General features: G+C 42.7%; 1 protein-coding gene across 1 annotated transcript in view; it reads left to right on the top strand.

The window, feature by feature from the left end:
* The first annotated feature begins 151 nt into the window (after positions 1 to 151).
* RABL6 (RAB, member RAS oncogene family-like 6) overlaps positions 152 to 16,744 on the top strand; it is a 56,051-nt gene continuing 39,458 nt past the window's right edge. Inside the window, exons 1-3 of the mRNA XM_009579648.1 lie at positions 152 to 281; positions 7,746 to 7,880; positions 13,498 to 13,545. Coding sequence (XP_009577943.1) covers positions 152 to 281; positions 7,746 to 7,880; positions 13,498 to 13,545 — 313 coding nt within the window. The remainder of the gene's footprint in view (positions 282 to 7,745; positions 7,881 to 13,497; positions 13,546 to 16,744) is intronic.

Raw genomic sequence — 16,744 nt, 5'->3', positions numbered from 1 at the left:
TGGCCGGACCAGCCCGGCCCCAGCCCTGATTCACCCGCACCCCCCCGCGCCGTGACCTCCCCCTATGCCCCCCCCGGGGCTGCCCTGTCCCTGAGCCCCGGAGCAGCAGCCCTTTTCCTGGAGGTGGTGGCGCAGGTGTGGGACCAGAAAGATGTTCTCAGCCCTGAAGAAGCTGGTGGGCTCGGACCAGACTCCGGTCAGAGACAAGAATATCCCTGCGGGGCTGCAGTCCATGAACCAGGCTCTGCAGAGGAGGTTTGCCAAGGGAGTCCAGTATAACAGTGAGTCGGAGCCCGGCTTCGGGGGGTCTGTCGGGGGGCACAGCCAGCCCCGGGCGGGAGGCAAGCCGCATTGGTCCATCCCATCTGATGCCCCATAGCATGCCCAGGGACCCCAGTGGGACTGCGAAATGCAGATGCTTTCGTTGTGCACGGTGGTGCTTTTGCCAGTATTTGCCGAAAGCGAAGTCTGCAATTAAATGTTAGAGCTTGCAGAAGCGTGGGAGGAGTAAGGGATGGGAAACTTTTATCTTTCTGTGCGGGACTTGGGAACCTGTAGTGCAGCAGTGTCCCCAGTCAGCAGATGGCCTGAACGGCTGCCTGCGTTCCGCTGACTGTGGCACAAGAGTCGTTCCTTGTAAATCAATTTTTGTCAGTTAAAGCATCAAGAGGGTAGCTCCCCTGAGTGTGTGGGTGACCTTCCCTGCAGCCCAGGATAATGGTATTTATAATTAAGCTCTAGTGGTGATATGATAAGGGTCTATTGAAAAGCTCTACTCTGCGAGGCTTTAGTAAAAGGTGAGTGATGTATATGCCTTTATGTGCCCTTGGTACATAATTTCATTCTATCTTTTCTGCAACCGATACATTTGCTCTTTTCTCAGGGAACGTTTTCAGAATTTTTTTCCTTTCAGTGTTGAGGCTTAGGGTTGTGTTTTTCCCTTGAAGCTCAGTAAAGGTTATTTCTAATATAATGTGTCAGGGGGGTACTGGATGAAATACATCCCAAAGTAACAGTTGTGAGATGGGGACAGTAGTTATGTCATGCTGGCTGAAAATAGAGGTGGTACCAGAGAGCACTGCGAGTATCAGCTTGTCTGTGTGGATCCAGGCAGGCAGTGAAGTCGGATTGCAGAAGGCCGGGAGATTGGCAGTTGGGAGAGAGACTGATTTGTAAACGTGGCACTGAATAATTTCTGTAAAGGCACACGTGTTGGAGGAATAAAACTTATGTTGGATCTTAATCTGAAAAAGAACGTGAAGGGAGAGGTTAGCACTTTGGGGTTTGGGGCTTTTCTTGCTTTGTTTAGTATTATCACTATTGACTGTGCTTTTGAACTGATATGTTTTGAAGCTCTCTGCTTTACTAGGGAGATCATTTGGTGCTTTTATCCATAGCATATCTGTTAGATATGCCAGTAGTACTTAATTTAGAGAATTAGTGTCTTAGCAAGCAGTGATGAATGTGAACAGAAGCACAGTGTTGTTGTTAAGAGACTTGATTTCCAGTGAAAGATGGGGTGAGAATGAAACTATTGTGTCTTGGAATACATACTGCATTGTTAAGCCCGTACCTGGACATCTGCTAAAGACTCTTGATCTGTGCAGAGGCTTCGTGCAGCCCGCAGAGCAGAACACATCCACGTGCTTCACTGGTACATGTTTGAGATCAGATAGCTAATACCAGCTTGTGAATTAGTAAGAGAAAGGAGTTGATTTTACAGAAAGTGAATATTTGTGCTGTGGACAGTACGGATGAGCTGCATCCTGCTGGCACAGCAGTCGATGGGGACAACTCTTTGGTACGTGTTGACTGCATTGTCGACGAACCTGCGTGGATGTGTACCTGCTTGCCATTAATACAGCAAGGCCAAAAATGCCAACTGTAGCTTTGCTGCTTTTTGTCTCGTTACTGAAAGCCTCGGGAAAGCTTTTTGGTTTGTGCCCTGTTTTATCAGGATTTGTGTTCTAGTTACTGCTTTCATATCTGGAATAAAACTGCAGCTTTCTGTCATTGCCTTAAGGGAAGCTTTCCAATCTCCATAGTAACTCTTCCCAGGAACACTGTTATATAATATTTATAGGAGATACAGGCAGGCTTACGAAAGGGCTTCGAAGTACCCTACATAGCCACGGCACTGGGTAGATGGGGTAGGTTCCAGCACGGTGAGGTTGTGGTCTCAGCTGAAGGTGGGCTGTGAAGGAATGTCATTACAAGGGCCATTGGTTAGGAAGGGCAGAGCTGCAAATCCTGTGCATTGCCAATGCCCCTTTCTTAGCAAATATATGACATTCAGCAGAGGAGTGCAACATGTGTTTTGTAGCCACCGTTAACACACACAGATCTTTAAAACTCCTCCGTTCCCCTGGTGCTGCCTGGACCTAAACCAAAGAGTGCTGTGGTGACTGGTTTTACAGAAATGTTTCCTTGCTTTCATAGACCATTACTGATTGTGAACTGAAGCCTGTTTCCTTCCCAGAAATATATTTAGTGTGCTGAGAATGCCTTGAGTTGCTTGCTGATAAAGTGGGCAGCAAATGGCTGGGACATGGGCCTTATCACCTGGCTCTTGGTGCCCCTCTGCGGGGCTCAGAACAGGCCGTGCTGTGCCAGCCTTCACGGCTGTCAAGTATATTTGTAACCAGACAGTCCCCCCGTTCGAGGTGATACTGAAGATTGTGTGGTGTTTTAATGGTACTGAGGATTACAAGCACTGGATAGCATGCACCTCTAAGTTGAACCGAAATTATTTGTTTTGATGGTCTCTCTCCCACTCACTTAAGTTTTCAAAAGGAGGAGTGTTGCAGGGTGGGTACGTTTAGATTTCTAATGAAATGATGAGAGCAAAGGCTAGTATTATCCCTCAGCAGCAGTCATTTCCTTTGCATGGGACATCCTATTTCGAAACAAAAGCATTTTCATACTGCATTCCCAACACACGCACTCCTTATTTGCTCTCTTTGTCATCTGCATGGAGCTCCTGTGTTTTACATACTTAGGCCCAAATAACACCAGAGTTCCCAGAGCACTGTGGAAGGTACAGAGATGAAAATGATGTGGGTCTGTACCATATATGTAATGGCTCAGATGTTTATGGGAGACCACAGTTCCAAGTATGGGGAAACCAATCTTTGTAAAAACTTGCTTTTTTTTTCCTGCTTGGGATAGCCTGAACTTGGATCAGGTCTGCTGCATCACTGTTTGGATAGGTGTGCTGGCCAAGGGAGGCCAGAGCGAGTAGGCTCGGTGGAGAAAGAGTGAGGTGAATCTCATTCCTTTGGCAGCAGGGCTTGTTTAAACAAATTACCAGACAAATTACAGAAGGAAGTACCAGCACCAGGTTACTCAAATGTGAAAGTTTATGTAAGGCAATGATGGGCAAACTAGGGTGAAATGAATGGTTCTGGCTGGATTACACTGGCAAGAGGATCCCCTGGGAGTTATCCGTTGATGATCAGTGACGGGAGCAAAAGACATGGAAGTGCTAAAGGTTCAGATCCATCCGTCCTGTTGCCCTGAACATGGTACGCCTTCTGCTCTGGGCTTTATTCTTAATGCTGCATCCAGTGTGCACACCACCCGACAAACCCCAACGCTGTGTATGCCTGGAGCGTGGGTTGCTCTCCTCCTGTGAGCTGCAGGCCTGCCCTGAACCGTTACCAGTGCTGAAATACCAAAGTCAGTAGCTCTAAGAATTCCCCCCAGTCCCTCCCCTTATTACTCTTCTGCCTAAAATGTGCATTAAAAGACAAAACTTAATACTGTGTATCCTTTTGGTAATCAATATAGTCCTCACTTCCTTTGTGGTGTTTTAGCGTAGTAGTTCCCAGATTCTGATTGTAGTTTTAAGTATTTTCATTCAGCACTACTCCCAAAAGAAAGGCTTCCCCTCTTCCTGCTGCTTCCCACATTCTCATGTTCTGCTACTGCTGACGCAGGTGTTTGTGCAACTTGTGGCAAACCTGCTTTGACTGCTGTCTGGCCTGTTCCCCCTGGGAAGTGTGCCTGGGGGTGTCTGCAGATCAGGTGTGCTGCTTTTGGCAGCAGAACCAGCTTAAAGCATTTGAATTGCAGCCTTGTAGTCACAGTCCCAAAGACCTTAGTGAGGGCAAGGTTGTGACCCTCCATATGAGGATTATTAGCAGAGAACTTTGGGCACCTTTGCTGCAGGGTCTGAGATCCTTAGTTGCTGCAGTGTCCTGGAGGAATATGGGCAGAGCTGGGAGTTCCTGATTCCTAGTTCTGAGTTGGTCTGAGACCTACTCTCTGGGCCTGTATCTTCACCGCTCTGCTTCCATTTCCCCATCTGGAGAATGGAAATCCCTCTATTTTTCCTGATGCAGTGACAATATGAATAAAATGATTGGTTTGATCTATTCCCCATCCCTACCCTTCTTCCCACAGATAATTCTCCTGTCTTTTCTACAAATCCATGGCTGTTTGCAGTAAGTACTGATTTAACTTACAATCAAAATAAGGCAGCAATTGTTACTGTCCTGTAGGTAACAGTACTAACCTCACCCATAATTACTCGTCCTCTTTCCACATTCAGACACTGCCCAGGCCTGTGATGTACCTGTCTGGCTGTGCCCTGAAGCTCACTCAGCTCTTCTGTCTTGCAGATGCCTGTCATTGAGTACGGCTGCCGCAGCCAAAGTCCCAAATACAGATTTTGTTTTGCTAAAAATTATTTACATCACCTGCCTTCTTCCTGTTCTGTTTTTAAAGACTTTTTCTTTCTTCAGGAAAAAAGTCAGTGAAAACTCATGCACTATGTAGGAGGAAAGAGATCCTAACATGGAGAGTGCTGAAGCTGGAAAGGGCCGTTGGACCTGTTCAAACTGAGTATGTGGTGCCACAAGCACCCTATGTTGATCTAAATGTGAGCTGCTCAGGGGTGGGGGTGATCTCCTTGCCACTCCAGCTGTGCCTCCCCTGTGCTGGTCCTGCTGCTCATGCAGCTGGGCCCTTGAGCTAGAGAAGAAAACTGAAAAGGAATAATTTCAGGGTCAGTTTTCAGCCAGTTCAGTTCCTTGATCCAACTCAATGTGTAGCTGCGTAAATAATGCTGTTGGCATTAGGAAAGTCCTGGGGGAGGTAAGATTGCCCCTTCTGGGAAGAGCTCACTGTCAAGTTGCCTGGGAGTGATCCTGAACGTGCACCTTGAGAGCAGCCTAACTATTTAAGGAAGGGTCTATTTGTCCCTTAAAACTCACTGTTAAAGTATCTCATGCTGCATTTCATGGGGGAATACAAATTTTTAAATGGCTCTCTAAGGTAGGCAGTGAGAACATTTAGAAAGGCTTGGGTTTTAAAGGCGACAAATAGAATCTCATTCTGTCTATGCCATGGACTTGCTGCATTAATTAAGAAAAATCAAAGGAATCCTCCATTGATTGTTTCACCATCTGTAAGTAGGAAACAGAATCACACACAAGGAGACAGGAAATGCAAAAAACGGTTTGTTGTCTCTGCAGAGATGCTCTGGGACCTGTAAGTGAAGTCAGCCTATAAATACTATGCTCATTTTTGCTTTTATTATCCTTTTGCTATTTTAATAAGTAACTTTGTAAAAGAATAAACAGCACTACCTCTCAGTGTACAAAACCAAAAGCACAGTGGAACTGCAACACAAAATTTCACCAGACAAAACTCTTCCACAGATTTTGCATATCTTGTCTGTTTTACCTTGAAGTTTACCTCTTAAACTTTTCTCTGAAATGCCTGCAATAACTCCTGATTTACAACAGAAGGCAGCCTTCAGTCTGAGATTTCCTTGCCCAAATGATGGTGCACAACCTAATGCTAATCACCTGAATCTGCCATTAGATGTCTCTAAGTGGCCCGTTTTCTAGGGGATGATAGCTCCTATTCAAAACACAAGCATAAAAATTCTGTTCAAGTCAGCTTACGTTTCCCAATAGCCTTGTGGTTGCCAAGGTAGAACAAGGATGCTATTAAAAAAAAAAAATCCTATAATGTAACAGAAAATTTAGAAAACACCGCGTACTGTTTTCAGAAAGAACAAGGTAACGTTAGGTTAGACTCTGGAAAGTTCATGGTATTAATTGCTACAGAAGTTACTTTGCCCGGTTGTGTACAGTTTATGATATTTTGGACACTTCCTTGGGAGGGTTTGAGTGAATTTCTCCATTGACTGACTTTCCTTGCTGCGGATACAAGCACATGTGCACAAGCACAGGCACGTGGTGGTGGATTGCCTCAGCTGCTGGGTGTGAGGCCAGTCGGTGGAAGTGGAGCTGTTGTGCCTTTACCCAAGATGGCAGTTTCCGAGAATGGCTTTGCCGAGTGCCATCAGTACACTCACACCTAAAACCAGCTAAGGGCTGGCTCCTGTGGTAGAGACTGTCCCTCTGACACACAGAGGACCTACAGAGATTCAGTTTCTCTTGGTTTTATTTCACTGTTATTTAAGTGAGTTTATTTCCCCAAAGGGACATGCTTGTTTTGGTTCAGTTTAGCTTGTTTCTAATGCATGTAAGATAGACTGGTTTTGATTTAATTTGAATCAAACTGTGGCCATCAACAGAGGCACTTTGGTGAATTTATCAGGGGCAGTTTAAGATAGACCCCTGTGAACGTAAACTACCTTGCCCCTTGTCCCTGCCAAAGATTGCGTCCTTACCTGAGACCATCTGGGCTGTGAGCTGGGGCAGCTGAAGAGCAATACATAATCTTGTTCTGCTTCCCCTGGAAAAGGGGATGCTGCCCCAGTGCAAGAAAGTTGGGGATAGCTGAGAGCGATGACAGCTTAACTCTGTGGTGATGTTCACCAGAAGCTGCCTCTCTGCTCTCCCAACACCATCCCAAAAGAACGGTTTCACCAGTGCTGGGGTTCAGAGCCACACCCCCGTGGGATGTAGGGAGCAGCACCTCCTAACACAGGACCCTGCCTAATCGGGTCAGCTGAGAACTGGTCCTTGAGCTTTCAGTGAGCAACCGGGTCTAGGAAGTGAGTAGGAGGCTGAGGGCAGACCTTATCACTCTCTACCTGAAAGGAGGTTGTAGCAAGGTGGGGGTCGGTCTTTTCTCCTAAGTAACAAGTGATAGGACAAGAGGAAGCAGCCTCAAGTTGTGCCAGGGGAGGTTTAGATTGGATATTAGGAAAAATTTCTTCACTGAAAGGGTTGTCAAGCTGGAACAGGCTGTCCAGGGAAGTGGTTGAGTCACCATCCCTGGAGGTACTTAAAAGACGTGTAAATGTGGCGCTTAGGGACATGATTTAGTGATGGACTTGGCAATGTTAGGTTAACAGTTGGACTCGATGATCTTAAAAGTCCTTTCCAACCTAAATGATTCTATGATTCTATTTTCTCAAGGAATGAGAAGTGTTTAGGGAGAAATGGGAATGATAGAGGAGGTAATTGAAGGAGAAGCCTGGCATAAAAGGCTAGCAGAGGAATAGGGTATGGCAGAGTGGGAGTAAGGGCTGGGTAAAGAAGGCAGGAGGATGGAAGGAGCAGAGACTTAGCTGGCTGAAGTTGTGCAGGTTCTGAAGATTCAATCTTGATGTTGGTTCTTTCTGCTGAGCTAGTGTGAATAGCTGAATAAACACTAATTTTAATGACTGAGGCTCATGTTTTTTAACAAACCCCATCATGCCTATGTAATATGGGAGAACTAATTACATCTGAATAATGCTTGCAAAAAGTTAACATGCTTTTCACAGCATTCTTTGATTTGTTTTTAATCAACTTTATTTGTCTGCTTGTTCTTTTCCCCAGTGAAAATTGTCATCCGAGGGGACAGGAACACTGGAAAAACCACACTCTGGCACCGACTGCAGGGAAAGAAATTTATTGAGGAATATATTCCAACTCAGGAGATCCAAGTCACCAGCATCCACTGGAATTATAAAAGTAAGATGGAAGAGGGTGGAGGGACTGACAGTCATGGGACAGTGCCTTGGGGGTAGAAATTCCACTGCAGTCTTGTTTGCTTCTTTCTTCTATGTCTGCTTGGGAGATAAAATGGTCTCTCATTACTCTTGTTATTTTAATTTTTTATTCACAGTTTCTCAGTCATGGTTTTAATAACTTTACTCAGAAACTATGTAAGTGCTAAAGGATAGGTCTTTGGAAGCTGCAATTCAAGTGAAGTGTTTAATAGGTGATCCAAAAGATTTGAAATATTTGTGATATGCTTGACTTGTTAATGAAAACAGGTTTATTATGGAAATCTGTCTCTGATGCTAACCCTGCTTTTGGTGTTACTGTGTTGTATAGAAGTGAATAGCATGGTGCAAACTAGTTTTTTACTGATTAAAATATAAAGAGCATCCTGTAACTGGTGAAGGTGATGTTTTAAAAATTATTGTAGTATTAACTCTAGGCTGACTTACTGAAGCACAGAAGTATCTTATCAGTAGCTTTTTTTAAGTGCTTGTTTGAGTCTGAGAGATGAGGTGTGAATTTTTTTTATTTTCCCCATCTGGTCTGACAGTATCAAGTGGCTGTGAAAGCCCTGGATCTCCCCTGGAAAAGACACTGCAGGCATTGAAATTGCATTAAGCTGTGATTCAACAGTGCATTAAGTCCAGCTTTCAGGTTCCTTGTCAAAAATGCCACAGCCTTGTGTGGTGACCTACTGATTCAACATGAACTTGCTCTGATTTTGGTTTAAAAAAAAAAGGTCAGCAGTTAGTTGTCATTATCAGATATTGTCCATCTGCACCACTCTGACCTTTTGTTGAATCAGGTACTCTCTGTCTCCTCACAGCTGGGAAAAAACCCCATGCAGTTTGGGTAAACACCAAATTGGGTACTTCGTCTAATTCACCAATCAAATTTATATTGCTGGATGATACCATGATGCCCAAGTCTCGTGAAAATGATCACAAAGCCAGTCAGCCCTGGGACAGTGCTCTCTCAATCTCCTTTGTCTTCATAGGCTTCAGCGCAAGGACAGCGAGCAGATACTGCTGCTGTTTGTTCACAGGGAGCCGGTAACCAGAGTTCTGGAGACTCTCATGCCCTTATGAAGCAGGCTTCCTCGAGTCACCCCTCTCTTGACAAAGGTTGAAAAGGTTTTTAAGGATGGATGGTTGTGATTTGCCTTGGATGTGGGAGAGAAACAGGTCATCCTTGCTCAGTGCAGCTAGTGGTTTTCTCTCGTTCAGGATCTGATGTTGAGCTAAGCCTGATTTTCATGTTCACAGGTTTTCATGTTCTTTCACAGGGACTTTCCATATGACCGTGATGCAAAGGTGTGCCTGTTAGCTTCTACATTTCTTCATAAAGTATTTTTCTTTTGGATACCCTCTTCCTGATGTTCTGCCTACCAACCAGCCCAAGGCATTGACAGATCTGCAGTGCTCATGCAGCAGTGTTCCCCATCTGCAGCAAAACCTCTGGCATGTTGTATTTTAGCTGTGGCATCCTTCCCCCACACTCCTCTTCTCAGAATATCAGCACATCAGTTATTGATGTGTAAACATAGAGCTTACAAGCTGTTGGATGATGGAAACTATCTCCAAAATCAAACTTGAATGCTTCAGCCTGAAGAGACTTAGACCAGAGTAAGAAATGAAATACCTCTTTCTTAGATATCCAAGTCTAAAGGGTGCACTGAATGTTAACTGTGGTTTTCTGCAGTATCATAGGTAAAAACTTCAGAATTCAGTTTCCTCTCCAATCAGAGTAGGTAATACAAGTGCTGTTTGTAAATACAGCCTGGGAGTCTGGCATTTGATTTCTAAGAGTCTTATTTATACCTAATTGTTTTTGTATACATGAACAGGTATACAAAATGCACGTATACAGGTTTTTGTGTACAAGCAAAAAGGTGTTTGGAGACTGTCCACGTATAGAAAAATCCAGTCATCTTGCATGTTTCTGCATATTTTAGGGATTGTATGTTCTTTTACTGAGCTGAGGCTTAGGTACTGGCTTTTTCAACACGGATGCAATCCTGGGGTAGAAAACAGCTACACATGAGGCTGGCTTTTGCTGTATGTTGGTAACTGCAGGTGTTTTTGTTATTTCTAGTGCTTAGTTCTAACATTTGTAAGATGTGTTTCTGTAGAGCTTGCTGGTTAGAGTTGACAGCCATGTGTACATATGGGGATGGACTTTTCTCAAGGTGAAGTGTTGCCAAGCTAGTCTAAGTATCTGGGAGGCTATACATGAAATTGTGCCTTTGATTTGTGTTTCTTTTACATTGTAAAACACTGTATTATTTTCTTAGTAATAATTTCCAGCGGTATAGGCAATTCTCCGTTGACCCTCTTAAAACTTTTTTAAAAAATAACCCCCTTTTTTAAAAACACTATAAGGTATGTTTCCTGCTGTGAAAACGTTCCATCCAAGATGGGTGATGTGGGCACTCTGAGAAAATTGGCTCAGATCTAATTACCACCCTGTTGGCTGAGTTAATCTGTAGAGGAAAAATAAAGTTTGTTTTTCCTGTGATCATGCTCTCAAGCTACCTTGAATAAACATTATGAGGTAGCTGGCAGCAAATATTTATGGATGTTAATTAAATATTGAGGGATTCTTATATTGCCTGGTATTAGAAGATTTACATTTTAGATGTGGAACATACCACCTTGTCATATCTTCAGAAATTTTATACTGGAGGAATTAATAAAAGGAGGGGAATTTGAGTTATTTCTTCCTACTCAGAATGAACAAAATTACTTTTCTGTGCCAATTGTCTCTATAATGGATAATTGTAATTTTTGCGGCCAGGTAAGGAGTTACCATTCCTGACCCTAATGTACACTTTTTTAGATTATACTAGTCACTAATTTTATTCTGTGTTTGGCAGTCTCAGAAAGGAAGTCTGAAATAAAAATTGGCAAATACTTTTGTTCAGATACTTTGAATAGTTTATAGATGGGTGTGAGGAATGGCAGAGCTGCTCTGCTCTGTAGGATTTGTGATCCAAAGCGTATGAAGTGAATCATGTAATTGCATGAGAGTAAATATGTCTGAGGGCCTGTAAATTCCTGGTGATGAACCCACCCATAAAGCAATGATTCTTATTTTTAAATGAGCTTTCTTGCAATTGGAGTCTTCTCACACCTCTCCACTGTTTTCTGGGAAAGCAACGTCTTAGTGTGCCACAGGCTACCGAGTACTTAGCAAAATAGCAACTGAGTACAGATCTTTTGAGTGGTTTGATCCATGGTTTATGCTAATCCAAGTTAGAGTTAAAAGGATGAATTGGCACTCTTTTTGCTGTGACACGCCTTCCAAAGTCCTTAAGGTGAAGTGCTGCTGTGTATGAGTCAACACAGCAGCGCTAAAGTAGTTATCCTCTTGTGTGTTCAGGATAATCAGGAATGAAGCTGGTGATGAACAGGAAGAACTTACTGGCTATGAGCTAGCAGGAGCACTGGTGCTAAGCGGAAAAAAAAACCTGCGGAAAAACGGTTTTCTTGGATCTCGTGCAGTCAGTTTCTTTGTAGAATTGTGTGCTTGCCCTCAGATAAAAGGGTGTAGAGCAGGTCTTTCTGGGTCAAACGGTTCAACTCCTCAGCTATCTGGGAGTGCTGCTGCTCAGCAGGATGTCAGTACTGCAGAAATTACTCAGCAGGAGAACAAATCTTAACTGAGGGTGCATTTCATGTTAGGGTGAGAAGGACGAGATCTCTGGAGCTCGGGAGCAAAGTCCCAGTGCTAGGTACCAGGTCACCTCCTAGGAGAGCACTGCATGTCACCCCAAGGGCTTGCTTTTCTGAAATGGGGTTCCAGCTTCTCCGTGGAAGCCCCTTGTTTATGCGTATATGCTGCTTCACATGGAGCTGCTGGAAAGAACGAGCAGCCTTCTGGACTCTGCCTGTGCCCCTGCAAAGTTTGCCTTTCTGAGAAAGGAAAACATCTCCAGTCCTTTTGCAGGAAGTCTTGACTGTCGAAAGGTGCCAGGATTGACTTTGCTGGTCTGTCCGTCCCCTTGTCCTTCAGGGACAGCAGCAGCACTGCCAGTCCCAGCTGCAAGGTATGAATTTGAGGGCAGACCTCCACTAGCTGATCTGTGTCCCAGCACCTGCAGAGTCACGGCGCACCCTGAACAGACCACGGACTCGAGCAGCCCATGTCACAGGGAGAGCACCCTGCTGTGCCAGTGCCTGGGTATGAGGAGCCAGCCGTACAGCTGGGTGCCAGGCGAGTGAGTAATGGGGAGTGGTTGGACTTTAGCCGTACCTGGCTTGATGGTCTGTAGAAATATTCAGGGACAGAATTAATTTGGAGAGTTTAATGGTTTGAGCAGAGGTTTTAGGGCTGCAGGCTGCTGTACGTCTGTTGTGTTTTCAGTCCCATTGGAGCCCATGCAGCGGCGGGGCTGAGCCTGGGCAAGTCTCCTGTTTGTCCTGTGCCCCACTGCCCTGCTGGCAAAGTGGATGATAAGCGGGAGTTGCTATGAGGAAAAACAGAGGCTGCTTTTGCTTCATGCAAAATGTAAAAAAGGATCTTTCTCCAGAAGCAGAGGATGAAAGTTTTCCTTTATTCATAATCTGTCTTTACAACATTTTGAAACATTTAACAACAGTGAATTCTGTAGAGGACATGTTTCCTGGCTTGACAGTGATGCTTAGCTAAATTCTCATGCCATCCTATGAGATTATTTTCTACTCTGAGACATTATCCTCCTATTCCATTGCTTTATGTTCAGAGCTGCTTAAAGTACAAGCTTTTGCTTTGTAGCCTGTAGCATTTCCAAAAAGTACCTGTTTCATGGAACAACTTCATGAAGATCAGACTGCTTATTTGGATTCAATAGAAACATCTAACCAAAGCTGCCCATCCCTCGTGCCATCTGAAAGTTAAGCTGCTAGCTGTCAGTACCAGCAGTAGTGTCTCTGTAGTTAGAATTCCGGTTGTCTTGCTTCAGATTTTAGCAACTCAAATATATGTTGCTGCTTATAATTTATTGGTGCTGCAACTCATTAAGAGGCAAAATTGCTAGTAATATCTTATTTTTCACAAAATGCAACTTGAAATTTGCAGAGAGAATGGATTTCTGTAGCAGCAGGGCTGTCTGCACTGTTTGTCACGTTTACATAAAGATGCTATTAGTGAGGTTGATCTTCCCTAAATGTGTATACTTCTTTTCTTCAGTTGTGTGCTTTGCTTATAGACCAGACTTTATTCTCCAAATTAAATTTATATCTTTTTTGAAAGAATATGGAAACCTCTGTATGATATGAAAAGAATCTACACAAAATATTTATAACATGTTTCAAATCTGACATAAAACATCAAGGAAATCCAGCTTATCACTTATGTGACTAAGTCTTTAAGAAGTTCTTTAGATAGCACAGTCTTGGTGTACAACTTGGACCTTCAACAGCAGGCCGCCTTCTTGTTATGTTTGGGTTTTCTTTTAACTCACTCAAAAATTACTTTTCTTTTGACATTCATCTCCTGTTTTGACAATGTTGGCTTTGGGTTAGGCTCTCTGTGGTGAGCATTGAGTGTTGGTCATTTTTCTGAAACTCTCTTCTAACACTTTGTGTTCTTATTGTGCTTTTAGCCACTGACGATATTGTTAAAGTTGAAGTCTGGGATGTAGTTGACAAAGGTAAGATTTATAACTTCCTTTCTAATGGAGATTCTTCATTGTTCTTTCTCAATTTTAATTAAAAACTTACATGGAATTCAGAAATATCTGCTTACTTCTACTTTAGAAAAACATCTGTACTTACTTTTTTCAAGTGCATGGATGTTACTTTCTGAAAAAAATATGGAAAGGAGAGTGGAGTCTCCTATGCTAGAGCCCATTACTTGGAATCTGAACTTCAGATCAAACCCAATATTCAGAAGCAGTTGTTTCATGTGCTCTGTGACAGATGAAATAGCCTGCTGCTTAGTGTGTTCAGATTCTCTGAACTTTATTATAAACTTCATCTTTTCCCCTTTATAGTTTTATATGTGTTTAGACAGCTACTGAATTCTTTGTTCTGTTTATAAAGGTTCTAGCTGAGCTGTTTTTGTAAAGGAATGCTATTGTTAAATTGATAAAATGTTATCTGCAGTGAATAGTGTATGCAGGAGGGAAGGACAAAAGAGAAGCCAATTACTTAAATTCACTTGGGACAGAAAATGCAATATATTTAATCCAAAATCTTTTCTAAATGCTTAGCCAAGAAAAGTATTATAATGTATAAATACATTTCCATTAGTTTTCAATTTTTGTCAGAGTATGAAGTTCTATTTTATAAAGAATAAAAATAAACCCCCAAAACATATGTGAAGATGCAATCTGGATGCAGTGCAAATCTGGATGCAGTGGAATCTGTTGCTAGAAGGGGTTGGGGTTCAGGTGTAAATCTTAACAGCCCATTCTGTAGCTCCAAATGGAGATACTGTTTGGTTTTTAAGAGGCATTTTGTACAAGCCAGGCACCTGGTTTAAAGTGCAAGTATGGTCAGGAAAGCAGCTCTACAAGTGAGCATCTCTTGCTCTGTGGATTGTGCTCCTTGTTTGTGTGTTTCTGTTGGTCAAATCTATTGACCACAGTCATTGAAACTTAAACTTTTATGGTTTGGCTGCTGCTACCTTTCCTGTAGCCTTAGCTAGAATCTGTGCTGGCATGCATTCCTCGCAGAACTGTATCCAAGGTGCACTACCTCTGTTGTACCACCTGTGCAACTTACACATGTGTTAACGCTGAAAAATAAGAAGATAAGTACAATAAGGAGTGGGAAAGGGAGAAATTTAATTTTTCATGTTAGCTAAATTGTATTTAAAATAGTAAAAAAGAAAAGGTAATTAAAGATAGCAGCTCTAGTTCAGATGCATAATGGAGCCTTTAGGTTAAACTTGAGCCAGTAACTTTAAATAAAAATCCTGGGCACTTTATCTTTTTATTCTTTTAAAACCCAGTTTTCACAGTGTAGACAAAACCTTGCTTAGGTCAGAGTTAATGCTGAAGTCAATCTGATTACAGTTTGGCTTTCAGATCCGGGGATGACATGTGCAGGGCTGGAATCTGAGCAAAACATCTGTTTTCTCGCCGCCTTGCAACTTTGGTATGAATAGATAGACAGTTAATTTGGGAATCATGTGGTTCCAGCATTTATTTCTGTGAATAGCTTCTCTGAGCAGAGTCATCTTCTCAACTAGAGACTTGTCACTTTTTTGGCAGAACGGATTGGATTTGATATGTGCAGATGTTGACAACAGCTCTTCTGATACTGCCTTCATTTCTGACAGTGGAGCATGTGTTAGAAATCTCTTCTCTCCACTTTATATTCTTTTGAAATAAAACTCATTCTGTTAAGATCCCTACTTGTGGACCACAGATACATATTTTTATGTAATCAAATGGACTTAATCAATGCAGTGTAAAAATTCAGGTCATCATGATGTAACAAAATCTAATCCTTCCCTGTTGCCATAGCATTGCAGATTCTTGACAGTACAGTACAACTTTAGGAAAATGTGCAAATTAACCATTAAGAGGTTGCTTATATCTAACTTTCATCTTAATGTTACCTCATGACATTTTTGTTCTTCCTTCTGTATGCTTAGGACACAAATTCCTCTTCCGTGATGCTTTTGGTGAGAGCAACACTAATCTAGACTGTAGACTTTTAGTAGTGAAGTATCCAGTGCTGCTGCAAGATAGTGCTGACAAGACCTGATCCTCCTTTTTTTCCTTGCCTACCAGATCCTGGCTAATATGCATATTTAGAGTTGTGCAGAATGCTGCATTTATCAGGCTGGATTTGAAACTGGCAAAAAATACACGTTCTGAACATGCATTTCAACATACGTTGTTTTCCAGGCTAAATTTTTTTGCCAGTGTTTCCCCATTTTGGAAGAATTGTTCCTTGTTAGAAGAAGTTAAGAAACCTCTATTTAAATTAAGATGTTTGAAAATGTATTGAAAGCTTGATGGGGGAAATAGCTAGACTGTCTAAAAGATATATCCATAAACTGCAATCTTCAACTTTAGTCTTGTAAAGCAGCTTCAGCCTCTTCTCTGCTATGCAGTGCTGTCGTTCTTCATGTCTCTGTGAATGTGCACAGGAGAATTTGGGGAAACGTAGTAAGTTGCACCCTGAAAAACTTCATGTACATTTTTGCACTGAAGTTAAATGTGGGTTTACTAAGTGGTGTTTCTCCTCATACTTACCAGCAGTGTGCCTCCCTGTCCTTCAGCAGTGCGCTTTGATTTTTCCTTCCAGACTGTTTTAGGAATGCAGGAGGCAGCTCTGTTGGCCCTGCCTGGCTGGTGCCTTGGTGTCATTTGTTTAGCATATAGATGTTAATTTGGAAGTGTGGGGAAATTTGTTGTGAAAGCTTAAAACCTGTGGGGTTGGTTAGTGTGCTGAAGCAGAGGGAAATGGCAACTGCTATACTGTACTGCTCCTCTTACCTTTTTCTTCGCTCTTTGGGATGTCTTTTTTTTTTAATGTGCAGGCTCACTGGAGTATGGGCTTCCCTGCAGCCTGCTGTGTTTTTCTTGGGCCTGCTCAGGGAGCGGGCTCATTTGTGTAATGATGCCATTTGTTAAAATCTTAACAAGTAGAGCTTGCCCCCAGCTATAGATTGTATTGAATTTTGTATGGTGTTTGTAGTGAATACTGTCTCCTTTGCTGCCCTTGGAACTAATAGAACATAAGAAAGATATCTCTCAGCAAAAGTCACAATCCTGACTCATCTTTCTGGCTTTGCAGCAAGTTGTGTAACTACTGCAGGTCATAAAGCTGTAACAGATCCTGAATGCAAAGAAGCTGCTTGAATGCAGGTGATTCAAGAACAGTTCTGATCTC

Source organism: Fulmarus glacialis, unplaced genomic scaffold, assembly GCF_000690835.1.
Source record: "Fulmarus glacialis isolate BGI_N327 unplaced genomic scaffold, ASM69083v1 scaffold6186, whole genome shotgun sequence".
In the NCBI taxonomy this organism is placed as follows: Eukaryota; Metazoa; Chordata; class Aves; order Procellariiformes; family Procellariidae; genus Fulmarus; species Fulmarus glacialis.
This window is presented reverse-complemented; position numbering and strand designations above follow the sequence as displayed.